General features: G+C 45.7%; 1 protein-coding gene across 5 annotated transcripts in view; it reads left to right on the top strand.

The window, feature by feature from the left end:
• The first annotated feature begins 3,551 nt into the window (after nt 1-3,551).
• The window catches only part of PDPR (pyruvate dehydrogenase phosphatase regulatory subunit), a 34,430-nt gene continuing 24,167 nt past the window's right edge, over nt 3,552-13,814 (top strand). For 2 of the 5 annotated variants that reach the window (XR_012490129.1, XM_074314579.1), the window contains exons 1-3: nt 3,552-3,754; nt 10,515-10,799; nt 11,939-12,072. Coding sequence is in view for 2 of the 5 variants with exons in the window: in XM_074314579.1 (XP_074170680.1) it covers nt 10,576-10,799; nt 11,939-12,072 (358 nt within the window). In the remaining 3 variants the exon portion in view is untranslated. Of the gene's footprint in view, nt 4,182-10,514; nt 10,800-11,938; nt 12,073-13,814 lie in introns of all 5 variants that reach the window. The other 3 variants (XM_074314580.1, XM_074314581.1, XM_074314582.1) reach the window with 3 other exon arrangements.

The following is a 13,814-nucleotide window of genomic DNA, read 5'->3' as shown; positions in this document are numbered from 1 at the left end:
AACATAACATAGTGATGTTAACTCTAAACAATGTTTTAAATTTTCCAGTAGTTGTAATAATTGCTTTCTTATTATCTTTGCAAATAGTTCTTTGGGAAAACAGGGTTGCTTCAGGCCCAGTCCAAAGGTTATTTTGCCCAGTTTTAATATTCCAAAAGTTTGAGACATAAGACATGCAAGGCTGTTCCTCTGGCATGGCAGGATGTCAAATTCAATGACAGCGATAGTAACTTCAGAAGGAGGAACGGAGGCTTTCTCACTCCAGCCAGGCCACCCTGCATAATGCCTGTACATGCTTTATCTCAGTTTCCAAATTCTGTTTTACACTTGGCAGCACAGCAATAAACAGGTTTACGTATCATGTTTCTCTTTTGTGATGGCAAATACATACACCGACTTATACAGGTATTAAGAATATTCACAAGCAGACCGGCAAGAGTAATTCAAATGTCTGTTTATTCATTGACAAACCTAGTAACATGAACAGAAAATCTGAATTGAAATCTGCCTTGATAGAAACACAGTGCACATTATTAGTACCGTGTTCATGGCGGGCAGAAAGGCTTTAGGCTGTGTGCCTAAAGGCAGCAGGGATCTTGAGAAAAGATCCCATTTACCTCAGTGCCTGAACACCTTCAGGACCACATGCTAACTCGATACAGAAAAAGGAAAGGGCTGAACAGAACTGCACATTTACAAATGCAGACAACGAGTTACAATTACTGTGGCTCTACGATACATCCCAAGAGTTGACCAGAGTAAAGTGGGAACTGTGCTGCTAGAAGCCCTTCATTGAAACGAGCTGTGGGAGCTTTCTACCCCACACCCATTTGTTCTGGGGAAGGAGGAGGTATACGGGGTGATGGAACCCTCACACTGAAATGGAGTTACTTTCTTTTTCGTCCTTCCTCTCTCCACCCACCATGTGACATTCTGGAGTGTAAGGCACGAAACCTGGCGTGGAGAAAAGAGGTGCTCTGAGCTCCAGTGTGCAAAGGAATTCCTGGCTCACATCTTTTGAAACAGATGCTAAAAATATCCTCCCCACCTCTTGTAATTACTGTCCTTGAGAGACAGAAAAAGGAGATGGCAGAAGAAGGTTTGCAAAGGATAAAAATAGCTGCATCTAAATATCATGAGAAAAATGGATCATGAAAACTGTGTAATTTTTCAAAGGATGCCCTGAGAAATCTAGAATCTCACAAAGAATAACTGACATTTTATGGAAAAAAAGTCAAATGCATAAGCATACTAAATCCTCTTAAAATAGTGCATTGGTCATTATGAGAACATACAAAGTACAAATCAACATTGACAATGAAAGAAGCATTAATACTTAGCATTTTAAAGTGGAGGCCAAAAATAGTGATGAGTGAGGAAGCAGGCAGAAATCTATATAAAGCTATATACTTACTTCACTACTTACTGCGTGTACACAGAATGTAATTAATGTATTAAATATCACTTTATTTCACCTACCATTTCATACACACAACTAGGTTTCTCCCGAATTCATGGCTGGTAATGGTATGAGGCAGATGGCTCATCAAAAAAATGTTGTGAAGGGAGCCTGCCCAGTGGCTCAGGTGTTTGGAGTTCCGTGCTCCTAATGCCGAAGGCCGCCGGTTCGATTCCCACATGGGCCAGTGGGCTCTCAACCACAAGGTTGCTGGCCCACAAGGGATGGTGGACTCCGCCCCCTGCAACTAACAATGACAACTGGACCTGGAGCTGAACTGTGCCCTCCAACTAAGATTGAAAGGACAACTTGACATAGAAAAAATCCTGGAAGTACACACTGTTCCCCAACAAAGTCCTGTTCCCCTTCCCCAATAAAATCTTTTAAAAAAAAAGTGAAGTTTTTCTCCTGAAATTGCCACATCTGGGAGATAGCCGCATCAGGAAAAGTTTCCCCAAGAATATACCGCAGATGCGTTTATCTAGTCCTTCTTGTTTGGCAGGTAGGTGACCCCAGGCTTTAAGCCTTTAGTTGAAATATTACAGCATTTATCTAGGACAGAAACCCAGCATGGCTTGAACTTTCATGAAGCACAGTGGCAGGAGGCAGAGGTTTTGTTCTCAGGCAGCCAGACCTCATGGTCGGCTGCTTTGCGGAGTTAATTGGTAACTGTGTGGTATATAAAGTATGCAGGCTGTGCCCTGGCACGGTGACAGGGGTCCCTGGCGTTATATTGCCGCTCCCTAAAGGCAGAAGGCCATTCTTTTGCACTGCTGAATCCCATCACCTAACAGAGAGCCTGGCCACAAGAGGCCATCAATAAAAAGAGATTGGCTTGTGGGGTGAGATGGGCTTCAATCCAAAGGATGGGAACTGGAAAGTGTGGCCCGACACGCAGGGGCGGCTGTACCATTAGATTGCTATCCATTTAAAGGAAGATTTACTGGACGATGTGCCAGTGTCCTAAGTGCTGAGAATACAGCCCTATGTTAGATTGAGGTTCGGCAGTGAGAGGGCAGGGCTTGCAACCAGCGGGGAAGGCACTCAACAAGCAAATACTCTACATAGTGTGCGTTCTATACAGGAAAGGAAACAGGGCGATGTGATAGAAACGGAGCGGTGCATGATGGACTTCTCAGATGAGGGAGTGAATGATTCCTCTTCCCCTGGTCCAGAAACGCTAAAAAGGTGCAGAGTAAGATCTGGTCCGGAACTCAGGTCCTCTAACCCTGCCTCCCAGGTCGAGGCAGGACAGCAGACCAGATTCCAATCCGCTCTGCTAGAGCCTCGCCCAGGAAGATCCCAATGGTTTCCAAGAAACAAAGCGACTGTCAGTCCAAGAAGCCTTTTAACCCTCTGGACTAGAGTAGGTTAGGGCTGCGGACACACAGGGGGCCAGCCCTGGAAACGCGCCTTGTGGGGACAGAGCCCCAGAAAGTAGTTTCCAGGCTCTCGGCCTCACATACAAAGGTGTTGGCTCAGGTAGTAAATGGCCATCAACTGTGATTGGATGGCCATCAGCTGTGGCTAGTTGGCCGTCAGCTGTAACCAGTGAGCCATTAGCCACTAATATAAGTGCTGTGGCTACGCTAGCAGAAAATGAGGGCTAGCAAGAAGATGGTGGCTGAGCTTGCAAGCAGCGCAATGAGGTTTGAAAATTGTGTGGCTCCTGTTTCCTGTCTCTAACCCAGCCGCCAGCGAGAATATAGTGGTATGACTCCCCTATCTATGGCTCCATGGGTGTTCCTTTTTGGCCTCACCATATCCTGCGTTCTTATGTGGGGAGCGGGAACAGAGACCCCGCAGGCCCTCCCTCGCCACACGCCTTATGGGTAGACAGAACCTCAGTGCTCCCCACATTTCAGCGGGGATGCCGCCCATCTCGGAAGACCCGTCTGTACTTGCAGAAATGAGCAGGGTCCAAAGGTTCGGGCTCTAAAGAGGCCTTGAGAGGCCAAGCCTCCAAATCGCCTTCACCTTGGCAGAGGTAAAGGAGGGACACAGCGAGAAGACCCAAACAAGCCTCACGTGCGGGGGCGGGGCTGCAGCGCTGACGTCACGGCGCGCGCGTGCGTGAAGGAGACCAGCGGCCGACGTACGCTCGCTCGGTGGCCGTAAAGCGCGGAAGGTCGCGGTCCCCGCTTACCCGGAACTCTTTAGTCTCTCCGCCCCGCCCCCTGCCATTCCCTGTGGGGGGCCCCCCTTTCCGGCCCCCGGCAACCCTGGCAACTGCTGTGGCGGCCGCCGGGCTTGTACCCGCTAGCGCGGAGCGCGCAGCCGGTGGGGGCCCATGAGGTAAGGCGACAGCTGCGGGGCCGCTCTGGCCTCCGGTCCGCGCGGGCCTCAGCGCCTCGGGACCCTCAGCTTTCCCTCTTTCCACTTTGGTCTCGCTCAGGGGTGGACCCGGCGGTCCTTCGTTCCCGTCGGTTCTGCCTGGTTCCCTCGGGACGGCGCGTCCTGGCGCCAGGACTCCGGCGACCCGGGCCGAGGGGGGTCCGCTTGGTCTCCCTCAGCCTCTGCGGCTGTGTCCTGTCCGGCGGAGGTTGTCCGGGCCTCGGGAATCCTCGCGCCGGGCCGCCGCGCACCGGGCCGGGTCTTCCAGGCGTCCGCCGCTCAGCTCGGAAGCCCAGGCGGCCGGGTGACCTAGCTTCTGGCTCCCCACCGCGGCTGGCACTGCCCCGCAGTACAGGCGAGGCTCGTCTAGCCCGGTCCTCCTCTGCAGGTGCAGTTGTTCTCCCGCGTCGAGACGTGCTTTTCTAACCAGTAAGACTGCTGCAGAGTGAAGTTACCTGGAAGAATCTAGGCTGGGCCAGTGCGCTTTCTTCTTAATGTTTGTCCCGTTCGGTCTGATGTGAATGACACTCAGATTTGATTCAGGAATCTTCAAGTCCGCTTTGGACTTGCGTGTCAGCACGACATCATGCGGCGATGCTTTTGTGTGTGTTTGGGGGGGCGGGGGGAGCCCGGCCCAAGGGCACTCTGTTCCAGTGCTAGGGATTTATAATAATTTTTTAAACTTTCCTGATCACCTGGTGCACTTGTTGAAAAATCCAGCAGGATCAGAATCTCCAGACAGGGAGCCTGGGAATGTTGCATTTCAAGAGAGGTGTCCCAGGGGGCCTTATGCCCCGGCAGGTGCGGGAAGGGTTCTCTTACTCCATCTGTACTCGCCCTGTCTTCCTGGGTCCAGCTGCCCTGTTGTACACGGCGCTGTACGATACAGAGGAACAACTGGGAGCGTGTTAGCGCCGCCCTGGCGGTGGCGGTGGTGTAAGCAGATCTGAGCGTAACCCGCCCAGTATTGAGCTTGTTCAGCAGAACTTACTCAGGTAGCAGAAAATATTATACAATCGTCTTATTTTTTAGAAATGTAATTTTTTATGTGTGGTCTTTGTCTTTGAAATCTTCAGTTTCTTCTCTACTGGCTTGGTTTTGCTGCCGAAGCTACTAGAATAGACTCTGGTTCCTTCCTTTCCTTCGTTGTTTGCCTCCACTTTGATTTTTTCTTTTCTTTTTCCTCACTCTTCCCTGACTGTTTGAATGTCATGATGAACACAAGGTCAAAAATCCTCTTCTTGGTTCTTAACATCTTGGGCATTTAACATCTTGAACTTCACCTGGTACTATGTTTCTTCTGTCACCTTTGCAATTCCCTTTTTCCTGCTAGGGGATGTACCCTGTGGTTCTGTCCTCACAGCTACCCTGTCTTTACTCATCCGGTTTTATTTCTATTTTAATTAAAAATCTTTTTTCAACTACAGTTGACATTATTGTATTAGTTTCGGATGCACAACATAGTGATTAGACATTTATATAATTTATGAATAACTTTAGTACCCATCTGACACCATACATAGTTATTATATTATTGATTATATTCCCTATGCTGTACTTTACATCCCTGTGACTTTTTTTTTATTTTAATTTTTTATTGGGGAACAGCGTGTTTCTCCAGGGCCCATCAGCTCCAAGTCGTTGTCCTTCAATCTAGTTGTGGAGGATGTAGCTCAGCTCCAAGTCCAGTTGCTGTTTTCAATCTTAGTTGCACCTTGTTATTGAAAGCTGGTGCTCTAACCCACTGAGCCATGCGGCCGCCCCTCTGGAATCTCAGCAGCAGCTCGTTGTCTTCAATCTAGTTGTGGAGGGCGCAGCTCACTGGCCCATGTGGGAATTGAACCGGCAACGCTGTTGCTCAGAGCTCACGCTCTAACCAACTGAGCCATCTGGCCACCCCTGTGACTGTTTTCATAACTGGAAATTTGACTTATTAATCTCTTCACCTTTTCCACCCATTCCCCCCAAGTTTCCTCCCCTCTGGCAACCGTTACTTTGTTCTCTGTATCTATGAATTTGTTTTGTTTGTTCATTTTGATTTTTGATACCACATATAAATGAAATCATATGGTATTTGTGTTCTCTATCTGACTTATGTTAATTAGCATAATATCCTCTAGGTCCGTCGATGTTGTCACAAATGGCAAGATTTCATTCTTTTTTATGGCTGAGTGATATTCCATTGTATCTATGTACCAATGTGTCCTCTTTATCCATTCATATATCGATTGGTACTTAGGTGGCTTCCATATGTTGGCTGTTGTAAATAATGCTGCAGTGAACATAGAGGGGCATATATCTTTTCAAATCAGTGTTTTGAATTTCTTCGAATAAATACCCAGAAGTGGAATTGCTGGGTCATACAGTAGTCCTGTTTGTAATTTTTTGAGGAACCTTCGTTTTGTTTTCCGTAATGGCTGCACCAATTTGCAATCCCACCAACAACACATGAGAGTTCTCTTTTCACCACATCCTCACCAAGACATTGTTTGTTGATTTATTGATGATAGTCATTCTGACAGGTGTGAGGTGATATTTCATTGTCATTTTAATTTTCATTTCCATGATGGTTAGTGATGTTGAGCATTTTTTCATGTGTCTATTGGCCATCTGTATGTCTTCTTTGGAGAAATGTCTGTTCAGGTTTCTGCCCATTTTTGAATGAGATTGCTTGGTTTTTTTTTGGTGTTAAGTTCTGTGAGTTCCTTGTATATGTTGCATATTAACCCCTTATTGGATGTATCATTGGCTAATATCTTCTCCCATTCAGTAGGTTATTTTTTAGTGGTTGATGGTTCCTTTGCTATGCAAAAACTCTTTAGTTCGATGAAGTCCCATTTGTTTATTTTTTCTTTCATTTCCCTTGCCTGAGGAGACATATCCAAAAACACATTAAGAGCAATGTCAAAGAGTTGACTGCCTATGTTTTCTTCTAGGAATTTTATGCTTTCAGGCATTACCTTGAAGTCTTTAATCCATTTTGAGTTTATTTTTGTATAGAAAATGATCCAGTTTCATTATTTTGTATGTGTTTGCCCAGTTTTCTCAATACCATTTATTATTTTTTAAAAGATTTTATTGGGGAAGGGGAACAGGACTTTATTGGGGAACAGTGTGTACTTCCAGGACTTTTTTCCAAGTTGAGTTGTTGTCCTTTCAGTCTTAGTTGTGGAGGCGCACGCAGCTCAGCTCCAGGTCCAGTTGCCCTTGCTAGTTGGAGGGAGCGCAGCCCACCATCCCTTGCGGGAGTTGAACCTGCAACCTTGTGGTTGAGAGGACGTGCTCCAACCAACTGAGCCATCCAGGAACTCAGTGGCAGCTCAGCTCAAGGTGCCATGTTCAATCTCAGTTGCAGGGGGTGGAGCCCACCATCCCTTGCGGGACTCGAGGAATTGGCAAACCTTGTGGTTGAGAGCCCACTGGCCCATGTGGGAGTTGAACCGGCAGCCTTCGGAGTTAGGAGCATGGAGCTCTAACCGCCTGAGCCACCGGGCCGGCCCTCAATACCATTTATTTTAGGACTGTCTTTACCCCACTTATATTCTTGCCTTCTTTGTCATAGATTGACGACACAGGGTTTATTTTTCTTTTCTGTTGCATTGGACTACGTTATGTGTCTGTTTTAATGCCAGTAGCATGCTGTTGTGATTAATACAGCCTTGGATAGTTTCATATGTGGTATTGTGATACCTCCAACTTTGTTCTTCTTTCTCAAGATTGCTATGGCTATTCGGGGTCTTTTGTAGTTCCATATAAGTTTTAGGATTCTTTGTTCTAGTTGTGTGAAAAATGCTGTTGGTTTCAATAAGGATTGCATTGACTTTATAGATTACTTTGGGAAGTATGGACACTTAAATGATATTAATTCTGCCTATCCATGAACACAGTATATGCTTCCATATGTTTGTATCTTCTTCAGTTTCTTTCTACATTGTTATAGCTTTCTGAGTACAGGTCTTTTACCTCATTGGTTAAATTTATTCCTAGGAATTTTATTATTTTGATGTAATTATAAATGGATTGTTTTCATAATTTCTCTTTTTGATAGTTCGTTATTGGTGTATAAAATTGCAACTGATTTCTGAATATTAGTTTTGTATCCTGCTGCTTTACAGAATTCATTTATTAGTTCTAATAGTTTTTTGGTGGAATCTTTAGGGTTCTCTATAAATCGTATTATGTCATCTGCAAATAATGACAGTTTTACTTCTTCCTTTCCAATTTGGGTGCCTTTTATTTCTTGTCTGTTTGCTTTGGCTAGAAATTCCAACAGTGTTGATTAAAAATGGTAACATGGACACCCTTATCTTGTTCCTGATCTTAAAGAAAAAGTGTTCAGTTTTTCACCTTTTGAGTGTGAGGTAGGCTGTGGGTTTTTCATATATAGCCTTTATGATATTGAGATGTTCCTTCTGTCACCACTCTGCTAAGAGATTTTTTTTTTTTTTTAATCATAAATGGATGTTGCTTTTCTACATCTTCTTCTCCTTCAATGACTCCTAGTCTGCCGGCATGTCTTTCTCCCCTTTCTTGTAACTTGAACAGTCCTCTGTTTTGCTGTTAGATTAATTTTGTACAAACCTTGCCTTTGTCAGATTCAGCCTGTCACAATTTATTACGGTATAACGGACCAAGTCAGACCAAGTGCCCAGAGTCTTCCGTGGTCTGAATCCACCTTACTTCAGCTCCTGCTACTAACACTCATAGAGATTGAAGCCTCCAAGCCAGGTCCCTTACTGTCATCCACAAGCACACAGGGTCTCCCACTTGTGTGTGCTTCCTGTCTCTCTTTGTCCAAATTTTACCCCTGCAAAGCTCAGCGTAAGTCCTACTTTCTGTGTGATATCTCTGCACTGGCTGTGGCCTATACTCTTCCTGCTCTAACGTACAATATTAATTGTCCTGCAGAAACGTGTGCTTGGTTATAGCATGTGACTTGTGTGTGTACGCGATCAGCCTAGCATGATCAGTCATCCTCTGCTTTCGAGAAGATACGTCTTGTGCCTTAAACCTCCAGCGCCTCACCTATGGAAGGCCACCCATCCTTCCCTTAGGACTGCGAACCCAGGTCTCGTTCCTTCCCCAGGACTGGACTTGGTTACTACCTCCTTCTCACCCATCTCCTTGCCTTTACTGGGTCATCCCACAGTGCGAAATTTTCTCAACAGCTCCCGTCTTTAAAAACAAACAGCTAACCTTGCTCTACCCAAGCCCTCCCTTGCTTCTGCTCCATGTTTCTGCTCCCTGCCAGGACAGACTGTAGGGGGCTGTCCACACGTCCACATCTCACTTACCTCTCAGTTTGCTCTCTTCTGTGCTTTATCCCTACAATTCCCCTGAAAACGTTCTTGAGCACACGAAGGACTGTCTGTTGTCAAATCCCGGTGGACACTTGGCCACTTGCTCCCCCCCGCCCCCCATCAGCACCTTCTGGAGTTTGCCTCCTCTTGAAACTTTCCTGTCTAGGCTTCTGTGACACCTGTCTGGTTTTCTTTCCATCTTACAACCACTCCTTATTCGTCTCTTTAGCCACTTGTCTTTATCTGTACACTCTGATTCTGCCATAGTATCCTATCCTGTCCTGTCTCTAGTCTTTTCTTTCTCTTCCCAACCTGTAATGGCTGGGGCGCCTCAGAGTTCTTGTTCCCAAAGTACTAGGGCTTTAAATACTGTGTATCTGCTGAGGACTCCCAAAGCCCCTTCCCAAGCTTCAGGTGTGTGTATCCAGCTGCTGCTTGGTGTTTCCGCGTGGGTGCCTGATGCGGGTCTTGCACTTACATCTAAGAGTTGAACATTTGAGTGCGCGCGCGCGCACACACACACACACACATTCCCAGCCTCCCTCCCCTTTCCTGTCCTTACACTGTAGTGAGTGGCCCCCATTGCTTAACCCAGAAACATAGCCAACGTCCTTACTATTCCCTTGTTCCCATCTTAGCATCCAGTTTGTTGGCAAGTGAGTTCTGTCATTTCTGCTTCCCAGAAAATGCAGTCATGCTCTGACTCCACTGCCACAACACCCTTGTCTAAGCCACCACCGTGTCCCCCGGGACTAGTGCAGTAGCTTCCTAACCCATCTCTGTTCTTCTTCTCATTCTACAATCCACTCGCCACCATGGAGCTATTCTGATCTTCGGAAAACATATCAGGTCATTTCGTTCTCTGCTTTAGTATTTTCCTTGGCAGTAGAATAAAATCCCCGTTTCTGGTGATGGCATCCAAAGATAGTGTGTAATTCTTTCCTATGCCTCTCGGGCTTTTTCTTAGATCGTCTCCCCTTTGTTCCTCGTGCTGGGGACACATGGGCCTCCTTTCTGTGCTTGGGTTCATCAAGGCCTGTCTCACCTCAGGCCTTTGATGTGCCCATCCCTCTGTCTGGAACACTCATGCAGCTGGTTGCATTCCATCCATTAGGTTTCTTCAAATGTCACCTTCTTTTCTGACCTTGGTATTAAGGATGTTCCTAGTTACTCCTGTTACTTGTTTTATTTGTGTATTGCTGCCCCCGTTCCCCTCCTCCTCCCCTAAATGTAAGTTGCTAAAGGCAGCGACCTCCTCATTCTTGGCTTCAGCTGTATCGACACCTAGCACAGTGCCTGGGACTCAGTAGGTCCTGACATATTTGCTGAATGAATGATGATTGTGTTTTGTTGCGTTCTTTTCTCATGAATCCTATGCACTGAACTCAGTGGAATGAAATATGTTTGGTTTCTCTGTCTAGTTCGAATTCTTGGGATCTCCTTAGCTGAGTGAGAGAACATCTCCCATTGCTGACAGACGTGATGTTTTACCGGTTGCTGTCGGTGGTCCAAAGACAAAGAACCAGCCAAGGATGGCAGAACTGGTCCCCAGCCAGAAGCGGTGCGTCAGCTGCCGAGGCGCATTCTGTCGCCCTGCCTGCCCAGACACAGGTGGTCATCTGTGGTGGGGGAATCATGGGCACATCTGTGGCCTATCACCTCTCCAAGATGGGGTGGAAGGATATTGTCCTTTTGGAGCAGGGCAGGTAAGGACCAAACTGGACGTGACGTGGGTCTACACCTCACTCATTGTATGGGATCCCTCATTCCCTCTCCTTTGGGTAATTTTGTCCCACCACTAGCGAATCAGTGTTGCTAAGTAGCACGAGAAGAATCACAGGTGAAAATTCTGTACTTTGCTTTGTATGGTGAAGCCTAATACTCTTGTTTTCTGGTTTTTAGAGAGTTGGCAGATTCCAAACAAACCAAGTCTCTGAGAGATGTATTTATTTCAGCTGCACAGCACGTCTTACCATCGTGTTCTCTTTTTTGTAGTCATTGAGCAACAGAAATCCTTAGGGCAAGAGCTTCCTCTTGGAGCCGAAATGAAATTGGCTACCTTCTGCCCTATTCTATTCCTTTTTTTCACGTAACTTATTTTGGAACAGTTTTATGTTGACAGAACAATTGAGAAGATAGTAGGAGTTCCCATCTACTTCAGCCCCAGTTTCACTTATAATAACACATTAGTGTTACTGTTTCATTAACAAAATAATATTGATACATTATTATTAACTAAACGTCATACTTTATTGAGTTTTCTTCACTTTTCCCCGTGTCCTTTTTCTGTTTCAGGCATTTTACGTTCTATTGTCCACCACAAATTGGACAGCATTTTAAAGATTTAATATTTATTTCTGAGTAGGTAGTACATGTGCACGAATTGAGAATGGAAAATTGTAGAACAGTGTAGAGGGAAAGCGTCCCTCTGTCCCTGACCTCCAGCCTCAAGTTTCCCTCGCTGGAGGCAAGTTAAGTTCCTCGTGTACCATCCAGATGGTCTACGTATATGAGGAAATGTGTATTGGTCAGTATGCATATGTTTATGTAGGTGTTCATTAATCTTTTTCTTGTTTTATATAAGTGATAGCATTCCTTAAAACACTGTTCCTTACCTTCTTTTCTCATTAAGATTGTTGTATAAAAACTTTCTCATTCCTTTTTTATGGCTGCGTAGTATCCCATTGTACAGGCAAACGCCAACATTTGAGATAAGAGTGTCGATAGACATATAGATTGTTTCCATCTTTTGATACTACAAACAAAGCTGTAGTGAGGAACCTTGAATTTGGTGCATTCACAGCTCTGTGAGTCCACCTAATAGCCTTTTGGATTCGTCCTGCAGGCTGGCGGCTGGCTCTACGAGGTTTTGTGCCGGCATCCTAAGCACCGCCAGGCACTTGACCATAGAGCAGAAGATGGCAGACTATTCAAACAAGCTCTACCATCAGTTAGAGCAGGAAACAGGGATCCACACAGGTAAGCAGGCCACCGGCCACTCTTACTCGGTCCTGTACCTGGTCCCACATGAGTTTACCTGGTGCTTGGTAATTCAGACTTGACCTGCAGTCCGGGCTCTGCCACTAGTCAGGCAGGTCTTACCGTGGGCAAGGCATTTCGCTTTTGAGCTGGCTTCAATTTTTCTATTTTTAAATGGGGATTCAGTCAGTATCCCAGATCCTTTTCAGAAGCCGTAATTCTTTTTATTTATTTATTTATTTTATTTTATTAGTTTCAGGTGCACAAGACAAAGCAAAACTTAGACGTTTATCATTTTTATCCCTCACACTTGAATATGAAAGTTTTCCTGAGCCATTTCCTATCTGTTTCACTTACTGGAGTACAGTAAGTGCAGTGAGTACAGTAAGTGCAGTGAGTACAGTAAGTGCAGTGAGTACAGTAAGTGCAGTGAGTACAGTAAGTGCAGTGAGTACAGTAAGTGCAGTGAGCACAGTAAGTGCAGTGAGCACAGTAAGTGCAGTGAGCACAGTAAGTGCAGTGAGCACAGTAAGTGCAGTGAGCACAGTAAAGTGCAGTGAGCACAGTAAGTGCAGTGAGCACAGTAAGTGCAGTGAGCACAGTAAGTGCAGTGAGCACAGTAAAGTGCAGTGAGCACAGTAAAGTGCAGTGAGCACAGTAAGTGCAGTGAGCACAGTAAGTGCAGTGAGTACAGTAAGTGCAGTGAGCACAGTAAGTGCAGTGAGCACAGTAAGTGCAGTGAGTACAGTAAGTGTAGGACTTGGCTGCTAAGTGAAGAGAAGGAGGAGGAAGAACTTCAGTTTAGGGGCTTGATAGTGAAATTATAGTTTGACCCACTGAACTTCACCAGTTGCTATTAAGGATATTTCTGACTCTAAAGCATAACTGTATTTCTCCATATCTGTGTCATTAGGGGGAAAAGGACACAGGGAGTTGTAAGCTAACTAGCACTGGAATAAGTAGGAACTGTTCCAAGAAGAGGAAGACTAATCTACACTATGGTCCCCTACGATCACAAGGTAGAGAGAATGGCTGTCAGTTTGTTGTAAGGTGATGGATTAGCCAGAAGCCCAGAGTCAAGCGTGCTCTCATGGCTGATAGAAACCATTTGGTGAGTACACTAATTATCATAGGGGGTAGCGAAGCCCAGCGATGAAATACCAGACACTTCCATATGTGAGGGTTGCTCTTTTGAAGACCTTGCATAATTCAAATCACACATAATTCAAGACTAATCATGACAAAGGATGGTAGCTTCTTCTGTTTGCCAACTACAGTGGCTCTGCTTTGTGATCAGAGTGTAAGGACAGTGTATGGTTTACCTAGCCAGCCAATTTACAAATTAAATGACAAATGACAACATTTTAAATTGGAAGGTGAGATTTGAATTATTTGAAATTTTGATCACAATGTAAGGTTTTATAACATTTCCATTTCTACTTTGCTGAGCCTCCCGTCGCTCAGCTGGCTGGATTCCCGAGGAATCAGGTCAGGCTTCTTTACGTTTTCTGTAAGGTAAGTTAGCTTAGCTTTCACTCTAGGTCACCGTCTGGAACACTTCTTGGGCCTGACTTCTCCTTGATGCTTGTGGGGCCAGGCCAAGGAGAGTAAGGGGATCACCCTCAACCAGTCCCATTGTCGCCAACCAGAGGTGCTGTGAAAGGGACGTCTGGGCCTCCGTGATGGAGAAGTCTCGTGTAGCAGTGTGCCCTCCCTCCCACGGCCACTTCATTCAGTGGACT

The sequence above is a fragment of the Rhinolophus sinicus genome, linkage group LG11 (assembly GCF_036562045.2).
Source record: "Rhinolophus sinicus isolate RSC01 linkage group LG11, ASM3656204v1, whole genome shotgun sequence".
Classification (NCBI taxonomy): Eukaryota; Metazoa; Chordata; class Mammalia; order Chiroptera; family Rhinolophidae; genus Rhinolophus; species Rhinolophus sinicus.
Note: the sequence above shows the minus strand (reverse complement) of the source record. Positions and strands in the feature narration are given on the sequence as shown.